The 24,259-nt window shown below is 33.7% G+C and overlaps 2 protein-coding genes across 3 annotated transcripts in view; one reads left to right on the forward strand and one right to left on the reverse strand.

Annotated features, from left to right (window-relative positions):
* The window catches only part of LOC145667811 (uncharacterized), a 174,204-nt gene that overhangs the window by 134,369 nt on the left and 15,576 nt on the right, over nt 1-24,259 (reverse strand). Inside the window, exon 2 of the mRNA XM_081735243.1 lies at nt 18,179-18,445. Within this exon, the coding sequence (XP_081591369.1) occupies nt 18,179-18,445 (267 nt within the window). The remainder of the gene's footprint in view (nt 1-18,178; nt 18,446-24,259) is intronic.
* Nucleotides 1-24,259, forward strand: part of Nplp1 (Neuropeptide-like precursor 1) — a 179,866-nt gene that overhangs the window by 83,750 nt on the left and 71,857 nt on the right. The gene's annotated exons all lie outside the window — the stretch shown is intronic.

Below are 24,259 nucleotides of genomic sequence, written 5' to 3' on the forward strand. Positions count from 1 at the left end.
CATCTCCATGTTTTACGTGGGTATGGTATTGACAATATTGTTGTCCAAATCGGGTTTTCGCATCACCCTGTGGGCCCCATCAGACCCAAAGAGATTAATTTTAGTCTCATCTAACCAAAAGACATTGTTTCAAAATTTCTGACTCTTGTTAACATGTTCTTTTGCAAACTGAAGTCGTAACTTAGGATTCTTACGACTTATGAATGGCCTCTTCCGAGATATCCGACCATGATAACCGTATTTGTGTAGCACTCGACGAATCGCCTCAGTGCTTACTTTGTTCCCTGTAGCACATTCTATTATCTTTTGGACTTTTGGAGCACTTAGTCAGGAATTTGTTTTCATCTGTCTCACAATCACTCTCTCGTCCTTGTCACTTAATTTCTTATTCATCGAATTTCTTGGTTTATTTCTCATTGAACCACTATACTTAAACTTATTTACTACACATTGAACTGTTGTGTGCCATTTTACTATTAATTGTCCTATTTTCTTAACGACCACCCCCGTAATGCTAGCGTTACGATTGTCTCTTTGACTTTCTCTCCTAGCTCTTTACTGTTCCCCATTCTTGAAGGTTTATTTATCTGTGTACATCGCGATTAACACCAGCAGTTAATATGTCCTTTTCCTGTACGCCACACTAGTTATGCTCTTGTTCTAATGCTGTTTTCTTTCCTTTTTAGTATATGAAAGGTAAACCTGTGTACAAGTGTACGAATAACAATGTGGCGTAAATTCGTGAGTTCTCATATGTTTTCTTTTCTGCCTTTCTATGGTGTCCTTGTTTTGGCCCCTTTCTGTACTGGGTTTGTCTATCATTGTCCTACCTCACTCCTCCAGCAATCTGCTGTCAATTTTACCACCAGTATGTTTAATACATAGTGGTTTTCTTTCAAATTAATGTGTGTACGAATAAGAATGTGACATACTGTAATATCTAAAAGTGTTCTTTTCTCACCCACCATTTCTAACACTCTCTAATTCGTTTTCCGCTCTACCCAACTAATTCTTTCCATTCTTCTCCACACCCACATTTCGAAGACTTCCAGTCGATTTTCGTCACCTTTACGTCTTTATATATTGTATGTGATATATGAGCCGTCTGAAACAACATCGAACTAACTTTTTCTTTCATGCTGTGCGAAACTATCCTTTATGGAAAAAGTGACCATTTAGCACGAATGGAATTGGGAAGTGTGTGTATGTGTGTGACTAATTGGGAAATGAGCTTAAAGTGATTGTTGCGCCAACTTTCTACACTTAATTTGTTGTGGCATAATGTTCAGTGTGAAATACGCGAAACACATAGATTTCATGTTTAAACTCTGAAATCGGCTAAAATGTAGTTAGTGAACTCTAGTCTCAGATAGCTCAAATTCTATCTGAATTTGAGCTATCATTGGGTGCAATTATTATTATTTGTTTCCTTGTTTCGCATGCATAAGAAATAGGAAAATAAACTATATAGGATATCTAATACACAGAAACACACTGAGCAAGGCTATGTGATAATATGGAAAAAACAGTATCACGTAACAGTTTCAACACAATAACTGTATCTTCATCAGACTTCCACTCCTTCTGGCTGCTTGGGAGTTGGTCATCACTTATATAGTCTCCGGAGATCAACTTTTAATTAGGCTCCGCCCCTTCATTAAAAAGTAACACTTGTGTGGCTTTCACTTTCACTTTTTAGCAGCACATGTGTCCAATTAAAAGTTTAGTTTTTTCGTTGGATACATTCTGTCCTCTAATTATCCTTATTTTCCTTGTTAATTTTTTCTCTTTCTTTCTTCTTCCTTTTAATTTCTTCTTCTTTAAGCAGAATCTTCTCCCACTCTTTATTTATCGACAATCCTGCATTCCAATTCATAATCTTGTCTCCTGGCTTCATAATCTCCCTGGCTTCCTTCCATTTTCTCACCAAAGTTCTGTTCTCTACTTCTATGACCTCTGCTCCTTCCCACCCTATCCTGTGGTTTGTCTCTTTCTGATGCTTGTATATCGCATTGTTGTCCCTTTTCAATCTTACATCATCCTGGTGCTGTTTAATCCTTTCTTGCATTTTCTTTTTTGTTTCCCCTATGTAAATTTTTCTTACACTCCGCGCATCCTACTCTATATATTACTCCCCTTTGATATTTGTGCGCTACTGCTTTTCTCTTGATTCTTCTGACTAGTTCAATTATTTTGCTTCCTCCTTTCCTGTACGTCCTAATTCCTGCTTTCCGAAGCATTCTCTTTATCTTCTCTGTATGAAACTCCTCTTAGAATGCAGAATTCTCGATAAATAAAGAGTGAGAGAAGATTCTGCTTAAAGAAGAAGAAATTAAAAGGAAGAAGAAAGAAAGAGAAAAATAACAAAGAAAATAAGGATAATTAGAGGACAGAATGTATCCAGCGAAAAAAAGTAAACTTTTAATTGGACACGTGTGCTGCTAAAAAGTGAAAGTGAAAGCCACACAAGTGTTACTTTTTAATGAAGGGGCGGAGCCTAATTAAAAGTTGATCTCCGGAGAGTATATATAAGTGATGACCAACTCCCAAGCAGCCAGAAGGAGTGGAAGTCTGATGAAGACACAGTTATTGTGTTGAAACTGTTACGTGATTGTGTGTTTTGTTACATATATCACATAGCCTTGCTCAGTGTGTTGTTGTGTTTTAGTACAAAATGGAAACAAGGCCTGATAGAATAGTTATAGGATATCTACATCTATCTATCTATCTATCTATCTATCTATCTATCTATCTATCTATCTATCTATCTATCTATCTATCTATCTATCTGTCTGTCTGTCTGTCTGTCTATAATACGTTCCACCAAAGGGTTTACACCTGTCATACCATAGAGACCAAGGCAGATGGAGATATGTAATTTTGTATCATGCAAATATCGGCAGAGGACATTGTTTGACACTCTGTAATAGTACCACATTAACAGTGTTGTCAACTCAACATGAAGTTATATTTTTTTCAAATGGCACTACATCATGTTATTATAAATTTCAAATCTATATGTTAAGCGAAAACTCAAAATACTATGTTTATGAATCATTGCTGCAACCTTTGTTGCAACCTAAGGATGGTATAGTATTACATACATCCAAATTTAGAAAGAGTCTAGCACACTTGACACGAACGGGGCATTGAACATCGAAAATACCTTCTATTTGCTTGATATGGCGTGTATCAAATAAATAGAAACTAAGTTATAAGGAGTGAAAAATATGAATTTTTTTGAAAGGCTTTATTTCTAAATAAAGCACTTATATGGTTGCAAAAGAATGAGCAAATTATTTTGTCGTTTCCAACACTTCGATATCTGAAACCGTTCCGGAGATGTGATAAATAATGATTAATTTTCCGACGTATTTGTTGAAAATATTTAAAATAATTGCTGTTTACCTTTGATTTTGTAACATACAGCAATAACTTGTGGTAGCTGTAGTTATTTGGTCTAGGAATTAATTCGTGCGGTTGGTACGCACACATTGAAGCTGTAGTACAAACACAAAATACATAAATACCTTAAGAAAAATATTGTCCATCGCTAGCCACCACTTTCGCCCATCTGTCAGGCAATGTACGGATTCCGTGGCGAAAGAAGTCCTCATCCTTGGAAGCGATCCAGTCAGAGACCCATGTTTCGATATCTTCTGAAGAAGTAAACCGCTGTCCAATCAAATCGTTGTTCATGCAATCGAACAAGTAGTAGTCCGAAGGAGCAACGTCTGGTGAATACGGCGGGTGGGGTAAAACTTCCCATCCGACATTTTCTAAATAGGTTTTGACCGGTTTTGCGACATGTGGGCGAGCGTTATCATGTTGAACAATAAGTTTGTCATGTCTGTTCTCCCATTCTGGTCGTGTTCTGGCCAGAGCTTGCTTCAAACGCATTAATTGTCGTCGATAACGTTCTCCATTCATAGTTTCACCCGGTTGCAGCAGCTCATAGTACACCACACCTTTCATATCCCACCATATGCACAGCATAACCTTTGCACAGTGAATATCTCGTTTTGGTTGTGATGGACCTGGTTCACCTGGTTTCACCCAGGCCTTTTTTCGTTTAGGGTTCTCGTAATGGATCCACTTCTCATCACCCGTAATAATTCGATGCAGAAACCCCTTTCTGCTCTGTCGTTGAAGCAGCAATTCGCAAATGGTTTTTCGTCTTTCAACGTCTCTGTCTTTCAATTCATGTGGAACCCAATGTGACATCTTTTGAATCATTCCCATGGCTTTCAAGCGTTTGGAGACTGTTGTTTGATCAACGCCTAATGCTGCTGCAAGTTGTTCCTGCGTTTGACACGAATCCTGCTCGAGCAATGCTGTCAATTCTTCGTCTTGAAATTTTTTTGGCTGTCCAGCTCGCTCTTAGTCTGCCAAGCCGAAATCACCACTTCTAAACCGTGCAAACCACTTCTGACACGTTCGCTCAGCTAGAGCATGGTCACCATACACTTCCACCAAAATACGATGACTTTCAGTCGCACTTTTCTGCATGTTAAAGTAATGCAGCAGGACACCCCGCAAAAACACTTTATCAGGCACAAATTGCGCCATGTTCACTTAACTACAAACTGGTGTTGTTGACGCTTTAATCCACTGCCCTATACTACGAACGATACGCGATGACAGGGGTTTGCAACACATGTGTGGATACACGGAACTGTGGGACGCTCCGTTCGTTGCGCCCTCTCTTGTCCACCCGCACGAATTAATTCCTAGACCAAATACAAGTTCTCGCAATTACACAATTTAAGCAGTGTTGCAAAACTAGCAATGTTAATCATATCTCCGGTACAGTTAGAGATATAGACGTACTGTAAATGGGAAAATGATTTGTTCGTCAGTTGAAAATACATAGATATAATTTAGAAATAAAGTATTTCGAAAAAATCCAAACTTTTCAACCTTTGTACCTTGATGACTATTAATTCGAAACACGTCATATCACGATCATAGTATCCAACACAAAGGTTTATATTCTACGTACGCCATAGCTAGGAGGAAAACTATGAGATCTCACCTTTCGCATGTGCAGCCAGAAAACACATCTCGTTTCTAGTTTCATTACAAAGTTGTGAAGGAATGCAACAAGAGATATAAAGAAGGAGAAATAGAAAAAGAGAGAAAAAATATATGGTTTTCAGAAAATGTGATTTTAGACCAACAGGAAGACCCAAAGAAAGGACTCGGAATGCTTGGCATTTTGATCAATACAAACACATGAACAAACATCGTGCTACTCTACACAAGAACATCTTACACAAACACACACACATATTATATACATGTAGCCTATGCAGTACCGCATAGCACATGATGTGGGAAAAGACCTTTAAACTTCAGCAAGTATTAGGGTCAGCACAGAAAGCCTGGATTTAAGGAACTTCGAATGTCAAGGATTTTCTCCCCATGAAATATGCAGCGTCTTTCCTAAATGCAGAGTTTTTTCCCCCTCTCTTTTAACAAGGATTTTGTTTTAGAACATCAAAACAACTATAATATTCTGTACGGACCAGTAGAGTTACACACACACACATACATGACAGAAACTCATATATATAATTTACGCTATGTACCTAGGTAATAGATTTCTGTATTTTATTATTTATCCTAAAGGTTAATCGGATTGGCTAATATTTTTATATTATTTTTTTTATTACCTAATTTCATTTTTTTAAAATATTTTACATTATCCAATCCTAATCAGTACAACAAGGTACAGCCTTTTTTTTAACAGAGCTGGAATAAGAATTCCTTTTTTCATTTAACACTTGTATGGATGATCTAAGTGAATTAATGTAAATTATATATTGGTCTACAGTTATGGTACCGAAAATTTGGGCGAATAGTTGGAGCTTAAACTAAATAAATTATAACATCTATTTTGCCCTAAGTTCGTTATATCAGAATTTCTGGAACTAATTAAAACGTAATTTACTCACTGATAACACACAATAATAACACACACACACGCTTCAATGATAACACACAAATAGAATATATTTAAACATGTATTTTCCGAAGATTCTCTGCATTTATCTTTCTATTTTTTTTAAAAAAAAATACAAAATTCCTATCCTATAATTGAGAATATATCCACTATTACTGACTTCTCTGCGTATTATATTTGAACTGTATAGAAAAACATGTTTATACATGTCTGGCCACAAAACTTAGCAAGTTGAATGTTCAGGTGTGGTCATAGAAGAAAATGATATCATTCGCTACGGACTGTTGTCCATAATTATATATATATATATATATATATATATATATATATATATATATATATATATATTTTTTTAAATGTTATCGTTATAAAATAAGCAACTACACACTTAAAAAATAAACTAAATACGTTTAACACCTTCGGTCCCAGACTTCCAATCGTTTTAAAAAAACATCTTTCAATCTTGTGAATACTACATCATTTAACAACGTATTTTTCAATTTACTTTTCAGAATTTGAACTTTTTTTTTACTGTTTTACAAAAAAAACACCATGTCCACATTTGTGGACATTGGTTCAATAACAAGTAATTGCATATCTATACATTTGTGAATAATTGTAATATATTTTATTCCGTTTCTTGTTATACTACACTTTTCTTCTGACATATTATGACATTGTTGTGACAAAATAAGCAACGGCTATGTTTATACACTTAAAATAGCATATACTTAATAATTTATTATTAAATATAATACTTTTTAATTAGTAATATATAGACTATAGCAAATAAAAGCAATTTTCATGTCCAGTTTTCAGAAACAAGCATATAGTCTATGGTTTCGTTCGTTTCATTCTTTGGAAAGTTAACCACAGAAGATGTTCTAAATTTGCTTCAGATATCTACGATTCAGATAATGATCCATACTTTTATGGATTATGACTCCGGTAGTTCTAGGAGTGAAGATAGAGCTGGCGGTGTTGCAAGAGACGAAAATGGTAATCAATAAATTGTGCGCGTTATCTATTCTAACGAACTGAATTATATAAACAAGATTATTTGGTCAATCAAAGACGGATCCATTTAAATGTAATGGGATGTCTTCAAATTTGAAATTTAATTAGCTCAGAATTTTGTCCAATTTTTGTGCATTTTTGTGCAACCAAAAGAAGAATTTGTACTATTCAAATAAACGAGTGGCGATCAATTCAATATTTGGCCATTTCGATCACCTCTAGTAATTGGCCAAATAACCTTGTTTAGATAATTCAGTTCTTCACAATACATAACAAGTAAAGCAATTTATTGTTTACCATTTTGGTCTGTTCCAACTATGCCATCGCTGTCTTCACTGCTAGAATTATTGGAATCATTATCCATAAAATCTGGATCATTATTTGAATGGTCGATATTTGAAGCAAATTTACAATATTTTCTGTGGTTAGATTTCCTAAGAATGTAAACAACGAAACCATTTTCAATATGTTTGCAATACTTCTTACATCAATGATTAACACAAATAGTAGAAATTTGTGTAGTTACGAATTTTACTATACTTTTTAATAATGAAAATAAAATAATGCTGTCGTTAATAATATATATTTTACTTCTTTCAATGCATTTATATCGTGTTTTGTGTCTATCATGTACGATTTTCCAGCAAAACAAACCTAAAAATTATATTAAAAAATATAGAGAAAGAACTATCAATTATAAAACCAGTGTACACAACTGTGGACATCAAAAAATAACTTCTAATTATTTTTTGTTCGTCACAGAGAGAGCAAAGCTAATAATCGCAAACAAGTCTCTGAAGCTTAAATTGTTTATCACAGAAAACCCTTGATTGTAGCAATAATATATGTGGACGAAAATGATACTTACTTTTCCGATTAGAAAAGCCTGTGTTTCACCAGCACCTGCCATTTCAAAGAATTGGCAGGCTGCTGTAGCTTGCACTCGAGCTTACCAAAAAAAAAAAAAAAAAATATTTGGTGTTCAGACGTCACGCGTATGTACGCCAGGAATCAATCGAGTAGATTTAACGAAACGATCAGGAAAAAAGCATCAATTTCTGTGCACAAATGTGGACACAGGGACAGAAGGGGTTAAGAACAGGCAAGCTGACTGCTCGTTCTCTACACAGAGGCAATACGTCTATGAGAAATATTTGAAACGTGCATATAAACTCTCTTCCTTCTTCCCCTTAGGAAATGGAATTCAATGGCGACAACCCAGTTTGACCAAGTTCACTCGCTTTGTGATTTCCTCTTCCTCCGCTGTTCTAAGTCTGTCGTTAGATATACCATATCAGTGCTGTAATAATAATGATACTACTACTAATAATAATAATAATGATAATAATAATAACACAAAGTTTGTGTAAAATTTTCTTTATTGCATTATCATTAAATAATTATAGTTAGTGTAGCAATTATTAATTAACAGAAATCTTTAGTGTTTTCGTTAATATGATAACCAAATGTTCATAGGAACAGAAGAGTTGTTTGTTTCTTACCAAACAAAAAGATGCAAGAAAGTGAGAGAAACGCTTGCTGATTAGAATTCAAGTCAAGGATTTTCTAAAGCTTTTTTTTTTGTTTGTTTGTTTGTTTTTTTTTTTTGTTTTTGTTTTTTAAGTTGTGGACTTTCACAGTGATTGATGTTGCATGGAGGCAAATCCATTCTTATTTTCTTTTTTCACCCATAAAATAGCGGCCGAGACACAGAGAATAACATCATAAAAACACAACATTGTATAGAAGAAGATGATTTTTGTAGGGTGAAAGAAAATGGGAGATTTGCCTACTCCGTGTTTTTGACGGGAGATCTACCGAAAGAAAAGTACCCTATTCTATTCAATACGTTTCTTTTACGTTAAAAGAAAAAAAAATAAAATTGTTTTCCTTTCTGACACATTTCAAATACATCTATTGCTTTTTTATTTTTTTAAAAAAATATCTAGCACTTCTGACAGTTTGATAAATCACACTATTCTTGCGGGGCGATAGTAGTTTTGTGAAGGTAAATAATAGGGAAAATCCTTCTTTTGGAAGGTTGGAAAGACCATGGCAAACACTCAAGATACCACTCACTGTGTGCTCTTAACAATCCATGTGATGTTCTGCATTATTTAGTCTAGTTAATTCAGTGATCCACAAGAATTTAGGTTCATGGATCAATACCAGATCCAGATTTTTTTTACTATCACTATTATTATTATTATTATTATTATTATTATTATTATTATTATTATTATTATTATTATTATTATTATTGTTTATTCTGTCAGATGAATCTTTACACAAACCGAACACATTAGAGTATGTAGCTCTTATTTTGTAAGAGAATGTAAAATGATGTTTCCGATTCTAGGAGTCCCGCTTTTCTAGTAAATAAATTAATCTATAGTATTTTTAGTGTATAAGGTAAATGAGATAAATATTAAATATATTAATCCATATATCTCATGAGGGTGAACAACATTGTTTGGGGAGTGAATTCTCATCTTTGTTACATTCCAAGAAAATGGGCGAAAACGTGGACAATGTTTTGTTGAAGGGGGCCAGCCTTCTTTTTTCCGAAAAAAAAAAGTTACCATTTCGCTAATTTCTGTTAATATTAGATTAGGTTAGGTTATAATAACTACTTACATCACTGTATTCATATTCTCTTATGTCCTCTTCCGATAAGTACATATAGTCTCTATAGCCTTGTTTTATTCCGATCGATGGATGGATGGGCCGCAGAAGGTAACGCCTTCCCTTGGGCCAGTGACATTAATTTAAGTGTAATAAAAAAGGTATTGGGAGTGGGTGTCAGGAATTATTTATTTATTTATTTACTGCCATTAATACATAACAATGCGATGAGAGATGAGGTGATGGTAGCAATGAAGTGTTGTTCACATAACACAAGGATACATTATGTTATCTGAGACCAGAGCGGCTTGAGCCAATGGGAGAACAAACGAGTACAAGAATGAATTTATGCGCAGCAGATGTGCAGATGATGATCATGGTAAATGCAACGTCTCTACAGACTTTCGCAATTATCATTTCTACAAAATGTACTACTCTATTTTTAAATGAGAGACAACTCAATCACGCTTCCCTTACTTCAAACTCATTTCTCCTGAAAATCTTATCTATCTATCTATCTATCTATCTATCTATCTATCTATCTATCTATCTATCTATCTATCTATCTATCTATCTATCTATCTATCTATCTATCTGTCTATCTATTGCCTACTTCTATTTTTCATTTTTGGTCCCCTTTATCTAAACAAGCTCCGAAAATGATTTGTTTTTGTAAGCCTGAAAATGTATTCTGTACAATCACCGTGATATCTATTAAGATGATATTGATAGTAAAGTTTGTACTCTCAGGAAACGTTTCATTGACACTAGCAAGAGGACAATTTTCATACAGTATGATTAACGATATAGGTCTATAGCCTAAAATTATGATTAGCCCTTGAACTTTAATTTTTGCACAATTAAACTATTTTCTAAAAATATTATCCATAGTTAAGACATGTATTAATTCACGTGCAGTTTTCGAATAAATTCGATATATATATATATATATATATATATATATATATATATATATATATATATATATATATGGCGCCAGACAGGCCCGTATTCAGAAATTTTTGTTAGTACGGGTCCAAGCTTTCGGATAGAAGATCCAATACTACAAGCCACTATTTAAGTAAAGTTCATTCAACGAACCTTCTGATCCTGATGTAAACCTTACAGAATGGTATTACTCCGCCAGTCATCGGATGATTGGCTATCGGTCAGCGCTTCTTTCAAGAAGTACGTGCTTGTACCCTGTCGGTGTTTTACATATTCCTCGCACGCAGCCATACTGTAAACCGTGATTCGCGCGTAAGGTGGGTCAAAGCCACTTTCTGCGCATGCGTATTCTCTTTTAATGCATTAATTCAATTTAGTTCTTAGACACCGTGTTGTTTCTGTTATATAACTGTAAGGAAATTGCATTTCATGTAATGAGCCTTACAAGCAACAAAAACATTGAGTAACAGCTTATTTGACAATGGACTATTTTCTTCTGCCGCATGGATGTTCCAAGCCTCTTTAACCATTAAAGTGAAACAATTACTACGTGTATCTGTTTACCTGAGGTACTGAACGTTCCTTGAATAAACTTTAGTATTGAACATGTATAATTTTGAACACGAAATGACAAATAGGCCTAATTGTAAAATACTTGCACCTATATTTTCAGAAAAAAATGATAGAACTATAAGAGAAAGAGTACAGATGAAGTGTAAGATCAAATGTTTATGCTACATCAGTCATTTTCCTGATAAATAAGTCGAGTTAACGAGTAGAGTTATTGAGAAAGTGTACATACATAAGTTGAGTTACGAAGTTTGTTTTTGGGAGGATGGGATAGGGGAGTTTGGACTCGGTGGATACCTTGTGGGTGCGACTATGTGCTAGAATGTATGTCGTTTATTGCCACTGCAACATGTTTATTTATTGATGTCTGTGTATGTAAGAAAATACCATGTTAAGTAACAAATTGTATTTATAGTAGTTTACCTTCCCCGAACACGGTGACACATTCTCCCAGAGCTGACACATATTCCTAACACAGGTGCACATACACTCCGAATAGTGACACACATTCTAATTGTAAATAAACAATTAACATAAATCCGGTGCAAACAATCGGAGAAAACAATTTGAAATAATAGTTTCAGCGACAGGGAATGTCATATACCACCTTATTAGTACAGATTTTCAACATTGATAAAATTATCCTGAAAAATACAATGTTGCTCGAGCATACGCTTCTAAAAAAAAATCTTTTCGTTTATACAATACAGTAGTTTTACATTTGTGCGACAAGATAGTAGTAAAAAAGAAAAAAAAAGATCTGTTGATAGTTAAAAAGTATCCAAGATTTCAACATATTTATATCATTATATGCCACTTTTTTAAAAATTTTATGTCCGTTCCTTTATTTCTTTATTAATCAGCCCGTAGACCTAAAGGTCATACCCTTCAACGAACTTTAAACTAGTAAGCTACGTGGACTTTTCTTGGGAGTGCTTTTTGCCTAGTTTATAGCCACAAATAAATGTGGTCTATTCGAATAAAGGAAATAAATTCTACTTACGAGAATGGTTTATGTTTCAATTAGATATCTTTCTCTTGTTATCTGTATGTTATTCGGTATCTTGCAGCATATGTGCATAGTTTAGTCAATTTCTCCTTTGAATTATAGGATTTATAATTTATAAGCGTAGCGTATTTTCTTCTATAAATTGTTGTTTTAAATAGAATTTGTGAGAGACAATTCTATAAATTCAATCATGTTCCAAATAAAGACAAAAACTGACCGCGAAACTATTGAAAGCCAACCTACACATTTTGTTATTTTATTTTCTCTTTCGATCTTACTTTTTTTATAAGTGAAAAGGAGATCACGAGCTTGTTACATCATCGTAATTAATAATTGATATTTTAAAAGCGTTAAGTTAAATTATTGATCACCACAAAGATGTAACGTCCTGCCACGGCATATTCGTCACTGCTAAGCCTAATTGTGAAGTTGCGCATTATTTTAGCAGGAATGGATTCAAAGAAAGACTCTCCCCCCAAATGAAACAAATTCCCCCATCTCCCGTAGGTAAATATAAGCTCTGAATTTATTAAATATGCCAAAACAAGAATACTTATAGGAAAGAGTATTTATGCATCTCCCGCAAAGGATATATAAATTGCCTCCCATGAAAAAAATAAGCATGTGAATTGAATCCTGTAAGTAGATACAGTACTTACTAACTTACTGACTTACATAATACACGACTTATGTCAATTCTTAGTTAATACGTAATATAGCTTTGTCTTTCCCTCTGGTTTAATGGTTATCGTACTCGATTTTGGTGTACGGACTTCCGGGTTCGATTCCCGGTAAGAGAACCCTGAAATTTGTACGCATTACTTTGGTTCTGATTCAAAATTAAACTATAGGCCTACGTGTCATGTTGTTGAAAGGGACATAAAACTCAAATCCAACCAAAACCTAACAAATCTCGAAAATATAGCTATATTTCAAATGTTACATTATACAAAAGCATATTCTCAATTTTGTAGTATATATCAGTGTAAATAGTGCTTTATAATATTATATTTCAATAATAATACTGTGGACATAATATGCGTATATTTATATACATACACGTAATAATAATAATAATAATAATAATAATAATAATAATAATAATAATAATAATAATAATAATAATAATAATAATAATAATAATAATAATAATAACATGCTAATGGTTTTCTCGGGGTGTTCCCGTTTCCCCCACTTTCTCATTCCACCAATTCTTCCATCATTATTTACTTTCTTTAATCATTGTCCCCCTTAGGCTAACAGGCATACACGTGGGAAATTAAACTCAAAGATTTCATTTCAATAGTAATAAATATGGAAGTTTCTTACGGAGTTGTACTTAAGCAATTTACAAATTTGATTCACGTAAAATTTAAGTTGCGTAAGAGATTTATAGAACGCATGTGCAGGTAATGTAATATTGGCCTTTCATTCTTGATTCTACACCAAATATGATTTTTTTTTTTTAACTCGCAGACTACTTAATTCCCTACAAGCCATCGATGGTTTGGGTATAAAACTTCGCGGCCATTACCTCGTGGTCTAAAATCTTTCCTGACCAAAACCTGTACTCCCAAAATTTCGCCTGTCAAAAACCTGGCGGTCCAAAATCTTACGGGACAGAATCTCGACTGATCAGAATCTCACGGGACGTAATCTTACCTAGGAAAGAGTTCCATCAGTATATAACGTCGCTACAATAACTTCTTCAGTGTAAGTGAAATACACATAGATTTTTAATTTTCCTACCAAGACTGACCTTTGGTTGCTATTTAAATGGCCTTTAATTCGCTTTTGCATTTCTACGTAATATTTTACACGCTAATAAACAGATCAAGGTCTATCAGCGTGCCAAGTTTGATACCGATCGGGTGAGTTCGGTGTCTTGGAATACACGACGCGATATTTGACCGCTCACAACTCGGAAAGTGTAAGCCTGCACAACATAATATATATATCACACTCTTATATAGCAGATCAATTTCTGACACGATATTAACTTTGATTCTGATCAGTTGAGTTCGGTTGAACTTGTACAATATTTAGTATCTTAACTTTTCAAGGGGAAAAAATGAAGGACGAAATTAAATTCGATAGTAAGATTTCTCTTCATTTGGGTTTATTTTAGGATAATACAGTATATCCATTCATTTTGAAACCGTCAATCTCTTAAAGTAAGTAGTAAAGTTCTAGTATTTAAAGTAAGTAATTTTGGATCCCGTGTTATTTAAGTCTTTCTTCTTTTTCTTTCTATTACTACTATTCTGAGCCCAGAAACTTATTGCGTAAATTGCTATAGCAAGATTTCGTCAGACGGTAATTTGGTCAAGTGAAATTTTTGGCGGCAAAGGTTTTGGATAGCGAAGTTTCGGCCACGCAAGATTCTTGCAATGGTGAGATTTTGGCAGGCTAGGGTTTTGTTCCTTGGCCATTCGAGGTTTTGGGTAGGCCGACGATAACGGATGCAGACGGTTCTGAGATTTTGAAGGAAATAAAAACATGTTCCCATTACGATCCAGTACTTGGCGCTTGGTCGAATAGCTTTTTCTGAACATTTAAACAAATAGTTGGGTTTCAAACTATTTTTTTTACATTATTTACATTGTTTCCTACTCACTGATGTAAAAATCTCGAAAATCGCAAAATGGCGAAAATCGCATAATGGACAGTGTTATGCATGAAAATCAATTGATGCATAACACTGTCCATTTTTCTTAGTTTAATGTTCAACTGTTATGCCCTTCAGACTAAAAGAGACAAATGATTGATAAAAGTGATTGGTTGTGAAATTATTTTTTGTGTTTCCCACCGGGAATCGAACCCGAGGCGCTAGCCACCAGACCAACAGACAGGACTAAGTCGATATAAGGAAACTCCCTTAGCAAAAGCAGAAGACTATTGTTATTTCTGCTCTATCTTCTATAACTACAAGAAACTTTTCGTTAACCATCTGGAATACGGAGCCATTGCATTCCACACACGTTTATTTTATGAGACCTCTTTTCCATCGTCTGTATTTTAGCCGTAGCATTAAAATACAGTATAATAAAGCTCTTTCGTACGCAAACTTTTCTTTCAGTGTATGATAATTTATTGTAATATTTGAGGCAATAGTGCAGCTATGCAAGGGAAAAGAAAATCATTGAAATTTCATATTTTTTCAACGTTTTAAATTCAATAGTACCGTATCTATCTTCTCTTTTACTTCCAAGACTCATTTTCTCTTTCGGTTGATTAAACAAAAATGAATTGCGCTGAAATGATTAATTGCATAACTAAAGCAGAACAAATTCGGTTACATGTTTGATTTAATCTGACTTTTTAATTAGAGTATAATATATTCTTGAAATATTTTTGTATTTCTCTTCTTCTCAATCGAGAGAAGGAATACAATTTTCTATATTTATTTTTGAAACAAAAGAGAATTTAAGAACCGAATAATAATAATTTGGTTGCATGATTAATTGCTGATAAATGAGATGGGAAGAATTCTTTTCTTTTTCTTTTAATTATTCATTCTTTTCTATCTTGTTCGTTTCTTCTTTTAATTTTGTAACATTCTTACTGTTGAATACGTATTATCTCTTCTTATTTTTCTTTGTACATCAGAGCAATAAAATTTTCAACTATTGGATTTAACTTGTTTTGGAAGATTTCTTAGCACAAAAATTCAAGGAATCTTTTCGCATTAATCATAAGACTAATTTTCATACGAGTGGAAAATGATATATAGAATTTAACAATGTAAAGGACTTTCAGCGTTACAATAATTATTTAACTTTACAAGATATATGAATTTAAACATGAATACTGACGTAATGCGTGATTGTTAATGATAGATCATTCGTATTTGATGCCAAGGTTCTTTGGTTTGATTTAAGGCTATGTCAAAATGATCTAACCTTTGAATATGTTACCTTTACAATGATTTCTGGCATAAATAGGTTCAATATCTTCAACTTTTGCTACGCATCTCCCCCGCCCCCCTCTCTCTCTCTAGATACATATAGGATGGACATAAAAGTGTACTTTTCAAAATTTGAAATTGTACATATTTCAAATATTCATGTTATTCAAAAACTTACCATAACAGATTTGTTATCCAATACAGCAAATTTTGGATGGTAAAGTATCTCAAACATTCAAATTTTGGAGTTTCTTGCAGTAGCAATAACACAACTAGAGCCATAATATTGACGCATTTCGAATAAATAGGAACAACATAACAAGAGAGGAAATCGAAAATTTGACTTACTGGTTGGTACTTAAGTTGATTCCTCCGGAAATATGACAATTGGTAAAGTTATGTAATTGCAAGAATATCTAAGTGTTACAATTACGAAAAAGAAAAAGAAACTTTTGTTATAATGTTACAAAAGCAAAAGAAAGTAACTATCCTTTTAAATATTCGCACAAATACATAATTTTAAGCAGTATAATTTAGCAATCTCCACCACTTCGAAACGGCTTGAGGTATCAAATTACTAGGTACAGTAGTATGATTTGTTTCTCGTCTATTGGAAGTACTTAGACATCGACATGATACTTATCTAGACACTTTTTCGAAATAAAGATTTTTTTTTTAAATAATTGGAATTTTCAATCTCGAAAAAAAAAAAAAACAGATGCGAAATATATGGACAATTATATTTGACCGATGCAAAGTAACCAGAGGCTTCGAAAGTTTTAAGGAAAGGAGATGCATGGAGAAAGTGGTTGGGGTCAAATGCAAAACTAACGACGAAGCATTAACATTAGCAATGGAGGAGAAAAACAATATTCAACAACTAGTAGGGGTAATGTGACAGAATGTAAGAATGAAGGAAAAAGAGAGACGGGCAGGAGAAATGTGTTGAAGACATAAGACATAAACTTCTGTTTTCGGCACGGCACCTGCCAGTTATGATGGTGATGATGATACGAAAATCTTATTTAAATACTTATTTGAATATTCGAATCCGAATTTGTTCGAGTAACTGACCGAATTATAATTCAAATTTGCTTTGTTTGCCTAAATTCATTTATTTAAATTAATCGTTTATTCAAATTTAGGATATATTTGAATAATTGCTTATTCAAATTTAATGTTTAAGTAATTGAATAATTATTTAGTAAAGTATTCTAGTTACAAATATTAGAATAACAAAATAATTAGATTACGTTTCGAATATTTATAATTAGAATGCTGAACAAAATAATTAATTAAATAATTGTTAGATCAGTTATTCGAATTATAAATCAAACCATTATTCGCATATCGAATAGTTTTTCTAATACTTATTTGAATAATTGTTGCAAACAATGTATAAACGTCAATTATGAAATTGTTCAAACGTATCCTTTTATGAATTATTTAACTTGCAAATTTGTGTGAAATAATATGAAACTATGACATAGCCTAGATAAGGGTATTTGGGATCAAAAAATTGACCTACCGGTAAGTATTAGGTCATGCTATAAAACTATTGATAATTGATGTACGCGCTTCATTAAGCAAAGACAGGAAGGAACTATGAGATCAGTGTTATAACACAATATCAAGTCGAACGCGTAAGAGACATTATTATTATTATTATTATTATTATTATTATTATTATTATTATTATTATTATTATTATTATTATTATTATTATTATTATTATTATTACCTCACTGGCCACCATGTGGTGTCTGGTTCGGTGTTAATGATTTATGATCGTAATTAATCATTCGATGCTGACATTACCGTAATTCGGTCAATCTGGGTTCGATGATAGCGAACCAGACAACCAGCTAAATAAATACACTTAACATACAGTATATCATTAAATAATTTATTCTTGAATAATTAGACAACAACAACAATAACAATAACAATTAAATTAAAAAACGGCTTAGGGCTTTGCATGGGCAGTGTGGCTACTATCTATTTTCCTATTTCATTCGTAAAGTGTTGGATTTATAGTTTAAGCTTAAGTTAATTTAATTGACTTTAGTTGGAGCTAAAGATCGTTCGGTTTTGTTATTAATTGCTTAATTTAGACATCTCAAGAAAAACTACTAACCTGATTGCCTTTGAAGTACTTCGGTCTTGGTATGGAAGTGTCCAGATTATAATCACTAAGAATATACAGACTTGGATGTCAAATCGCGGGATCTTTCCGAAACGGGAGTTTAGTCGAGACTGTCCTCCTCGAGCTCTATCTGCAGGTCGAAAACTACCTTCCGTATTTCTTGCAATCCTCTGAATTCCTATCAATGCAATTACCTCGTAGGTGACTTCCTTGTAGCAAGACTTCCTTATATCTGACTCTGAATTTTTACCATATTTCCTGGTTGCAACGTCTATAGAGCAATGTGTGTATACACGGAAGTCTGGTTTTTAAGCAACTCAAGAGATTCTTAAGTCGATGCCCTTATACACTTATACTATCTAACCTGCCAATTATTAATGTATTCACCACATTATTATTATTGATTTTCTCCCCATGACGTTACGCAATCTAACAATATACTTATGTGTTGCGTGGCGGTTTATTAGTAAAACTTTCAATACTAATCAACTGGAGAAGGTTTTGAGGTACTAATTCTCAATCCCGACATTAATTGGTAGTGGACTTAATCCAGTGGTGGCTCTTGAGGCAAGTCACATTGGTAAAAATTAAATTTTTATTGTTTTAAACTAAAGGAAAAAATTGCCTAATGTGTTAATTCTTGCGTGCAATCGATTCAAACTAAAAGTAGAAAAATTTTCTCAACTGTAGTGCAGAAAACACATACGTGAAGCAGCCGCTCGCATCAATACAACATACATTTAAAAATATTTGGCACATACAGAAATCATGAATAACCTTTACGGAAGCCGAGACTGGAAACTGAATTTACACAAAGTGTCGTCTTATCAGTCTAGTAATTTTAATTGAGCTGTCTAAAGCCAAAATGAACTAACTGCATTTTCGAAACATTTGGTTTGCTTGGGAGAGCCGTCTCCTAAGACCTCGTATGAAAGCAGCAGGTGTGTTGATGGAGCTAAATCATGTAAACAGGGTTAGGAATATTCTTCCTTTTTTTTGTATGACTTTAAAGGCAAACTTCTATCTCATTATCTCTTCGGACCTTTGTAAAAATCCTCTTCATTGTTTGACGATGTATCTCAGCAAAGTTTGGTTTCCCTCCACTGTTTCTATTCTCTGATAACGTCTTGTCAGAAGCACTGAAGGCCGTCATTACCTTGGACAATGTTGTTCTCTGCAGGAAGGGGGGGAGAGATGAATTCACCGAATGAGTTCTCGATACAGCTAATATGCCATCAGCTTTGGATATACTTCCACCACCTAACTGCACCCCAAACATTTGCCTTTTCTGTATCAGAGAGTTCTCCCATTGGACTACTCACAAGACGAGACATGGTTTGACTGGACAAGACGGGCGCAATATGATAGAAGTTGCTTGTAATTTCATCACTTCCGATACAAATAGAAGTGAGCAGTTTTGAGTGGTATATCTAAGGGTTCAAACACTTAATGTACTTTAAAAAAAATATATAGCATAGAATAGTTAATGGTTTACATGTGTCAATTCATGATCAAGTGGCTAACCTGGATGTTTTTTGAGCGTGTGGGCTCGGGCTTGTTACATAGTACGGTATGTATGTTAGGTGAGGGGAGAGATTATAGCCTCGGTGGAAACATGAGTGTAACTTCTGATCCCACTTTTAAAAAATAGAAAAATTACTCATATATTCCGTTCCATCTAGCCTAGGTGCTAACAATGTACGCTAAAAGCCAATGTCTTACTTCTGTTTTTTGTGTAATTACGCACCTTTTATCTGATTAATTAAATCCACTTTAACTTTAAAGTTCGTCCTGCTGGAAAATTAAGCATGTCAAATTTCTCTTTGATAGGGTTACTCAGTTTGAAACAAGACGAAACACAGCTCTACTAATAGAAAAATGTATACTTTCCGAGACATTATTATTATTATTATTATTATTATTATTATTATTATTATTATTATTATTATTATTATTTTGAGACAAGAAAGTCTAAACTCTTGTTTCAAAGAAACCCTCCTGTTTAGTTGTTGTCTAATGGATCTTCACATAATACGTAACTATTACAATTTTCTGCGTAGCTCTTCCCTACTCACAGGAATCAGTTAATAATTTTTTTAAAGACTTACATTTGTTCATAATAATGACATACTCTTTAAAACATTTACTGTACTTGGTCTGAGTGCATACTTTTCTCCCATACATTGCATTTTACTTATATTGATAATTATTACGAAAACTTCTGTTAAAAGGGAAGAAAATATATAGATCAGCCATTATTATGCTAGATCATTCGTATGCTTATTGATTGATCAAATAGTACGCATAATATGCACTGTTTGGTTTCCTTATGACGTTTCACTAACTAAATACATAATTCGAGTTATAAAACCAATGGGATACAGAATTATGTTTTACATACGGATTTAACAGCTGATCAAATTTACTTAGGTGCAGTGTGTTATATCCCACGGGAAATAATATGGGTCAGGGAGGAAGAATGAACTGAAATCTTTTGATATTTGTTTACCGTGATGGAAATTGGGGTATTAACAGTGTTTACTCAACAGAATTGCTCATGAAATAAACGTAAATGACACTGCAAACCATTAAATGCAATTATTAGCATATGTTAATTGAAGCAGACTGTTTACTTTTCATTTTAAACAAAAATGTAGTTACTTTATGACAGTAGTAAATCAGGTTCAAAGCATGAGTTTAAATGATTTGGATTCTGATATTTTGTATTTATTTTAGGATTGTTGATTTCAATGTTCATCATTAACAAGTAATTTCCTGTACATACGAGTATTACACATATGCATAGTAAAAGTCCTCATATTCTCTCAACAAAAGATTAATGTGCGCTGTATTGTTATTGTTGGGAAGATAAAATGGTAGATAAGTATTGGAAGAAAAGTGTTGGTTGATCGTGCTAACAAAAAATGTGATGTTATCAAAAATATATGTCGACCTACAAGCTGTTTTGGAACCATTTGATAAGTAAGATTCATGCGCCATATTTTATCATCACCCATATTTTTTGTTCATAAAAGTTAGTAAATTACAACATTATTACACTAGATTCTCGCTAATCCGGCCCTAAGTAGTCCGGCCTCTCAGTAATCCGGCGCGCATCCAAACAAAAACACGTGCACAATGAATTACCGTGAGCATGCGCAACAATGCTTAGTTAAACAATGCTTTATATACTGTACGTATTCGAAATTGCAGCATTCTTTACAGTTGTGTCATAAAGCATGCCACCGTCGCGTATCATCATTGCGACAGTTAAAAATTAAGGACATGTTTGATAGTGAGTGACACTACTCAAGGACTAAGTTTTCTTTGAAAATTAATGATATTTGGATTTAATAAAGTATATCCTCTATGTTTTAAAAGTATATCCTTCGATTTAACTAAGTACAGTACACAATATCGCCTATGTTTTCAAAATAAATAAAAAACAAGATAAATAAATAAATCAAATAAATGTCAGACACTCAAAAATCCGGCACCCATATGTGCCAGGAATGGCCGGATAAGCGAGAATCTAGTGTAGTAAGTTATTGACATTGGTGTCTATTACTTACGTCAGCACCTGAAGATGAAATGCTTCAATTTAGGTGAAGAAAGAAAGAAATGAGGAGCGAAAGATGACGTATGTATTACGATTCCAGAAGATTACTCTTCGTAATCTCTTATCGTTTTTACCCTATGGTGATCAATATTGATACCGGAAATGATGTCTACTAGTTCCGGTTTGATTAGAGAAGTCACAGAATAGATGGAATCTATGGAATTAACTTCAACAAACCATTTGCAGCTATCTCTTACCGTTTTTGTTCTATGACAGTCAACCTTGAAACTGGAAATGGTTAATTTCTGCTACTCCTACTTTGAATAGAGAATTAACGGAATAGATTAGGGTTGCCAACTCACCACATTTTACCAGGTAACCGGTATATTTTCTTGACTCGTATATTTCACAGTTTAAAATACGAATATTATGAGCGGGTGCTGGAAATTTAATTTTTGAAAATTGGCAACCCTAGATTAGATGGAACCTATTTTTGGGACGTTAAATCAATCCTAAAAAATAAAATAAAATAAAATAAAAATTCCCAATACCTCTTATAGTAGGCAGACAGACGAACACAGTCGTTCTATAGGAGGTCCGATAGTTACTCATAGCATAGTTTGGAAATCTTAAAAAATGTTTCTGTGTTTCGATTTTATGCCTTTTTGTTTGAGCGCCATAAAACTTACAGATTCATGTACTTAATAATCATGCTGTAAAGGTATATTGTTCAAAATTTACTGTTTAAAATTTAGGCTATATAGGGCAAGTCAAAATGATGAAGCTGATTTCAGAAATTTATTTTGGGATTGCTCAATAGAAATCTTTCTGTGTGCTTGATTACCATGTTTACGATTAGCCTGCGATTAGTGTGCAATGGCATTTTCTCAACCAAATATCGGAAAGACTACCTACAAGGAAGGCATTCGTAGGTGGTGTGAGTACTTCAGAGGTTCGGGCCGTGCATCACAACAGCCATTGATGATATTAACGGCAACATGCTACAAAAAGGTTTAGCCGGTGACACTGAAACTTTTCGAAACCTTAATTTAGAAAGTCTAAAAATTAAGATCTTTAGAATATTACCCAGATAGCACGAATACTTGCGGCAAATTTTTGCTTCGTTTAGTGGAGCAAACAATCTGAAAGTTTGCGAAGGCAAAATTTCTTAATATTTATTAAAAGCTTTCAATATGATCTGCAAATTTTTGCTGATTTGTAAAAATAAATTCACCACTGCAATGAGCTTGCATCTTTTTTGAAAATATAGCGTTGAAAATTTGCCGTCGCAAACAGTTTGCAACTCTGTAAAAAACTTGTTTCGAAAAACTTGCTGAAAGCAAATATGTGATGATATTACCGAGTGCGCGCGCATCGTACCCAGAATTTACTGCGCTATATCAACTGTGACAAACCAAGCGGGAAGTGAGAATCGTGAAAAACCAATGCACCAGAGGACTCCAGAATAAACTCACTGGTCTCTTATCAGATGTTTTTATTGACCCAGGCAGCCTGACGTTATTTTGTGAATGTGTGTGAGTAAGTACAGAGATATGATCGTTGAGTAAGTAGATAAATTCCGATATCCTTTGTCTGTGCGTTTATCGTTCGTAAGTTTCTTATCTTTGGCAAGTAGCTAAAGATGTTTAATGCTTGCCACTAAGAAAAGACGGATCCACATTATAAACATTTTGATGTTTCATAAAGTTAGGTTTCACTTTATAAATTTGCAGCAAACATGATCTTGTGATCGTGAAAACACTTTCTGCAATGTTGCTGCAAACCTTTAAATTTTTTTTACCAAATTTATCAGCTCATTTTCGGAAATTTTGTCAAAGAAAATTTGCACAAAATATTTGCAGCAAAGTCCTGGCAAACTTTCTTGCTGTGCAGTCGCAAACATTTCGTTTGTATTGGCAGATGTTTCCATTTTCTGAGGCAACTTTGCTGCAAACTCAGCCCGCGTCAACTTCGTTATTTGCATTGAACTTTCGGCAAATTTTCTCATTCGAAAAGACAAGTTTTTTGCAAACTTTTGAGTTTGCCTTTGCAAATTTTTTAACATTTTAAAACATTTTTCTGTGCTATCTGGGTAAGAATCGTACAGTGCAATATTATTCGAGTTTTTGAGATTATATATATACTATATTAGTGAGTATGTATTTGAAGCTTTTCTCTCATGTATTGAATTTAAACGAAAAAGCAAACAAAATCAACCTTGTGCATATGAAAGCTCTTTAACTGGGAACTTCAAACCGTTTACAGAACGTTTTAGCTACAGATAATTTTCCTCCGTCTGCATATCTTGTACCAAGCCAGAAGAAATGTGATGTCCTTCCTGAAAAAAAAAAAAAAAAAAAAAAAAAAACGTCGTATGGTATTCTGTATATATACGTACGTTAAAAAAAAGTTATGTTTTTTGTAAGAAAATATTTTCGCGAACTAGCTTTGTGCGGGACCAAACTTCAACGTAAATCAGTCGCGTCTCTAATTAAATTCTCGTCGAGAACGTG

The sequence above is a fragment of the Thermobia domestica genome, chromosome 13, assembly GCF_964235325.1.
Source record: "Thermobia domestica chromosome 13, izTheDome1.hap1.1, whole genome shotgun sequence".
NCBI lineage: Eukaryota > Metazoa > Arthropoda > Insecta > Zygentoma > Lepismatidae > Thermobia > Thermobia domestica.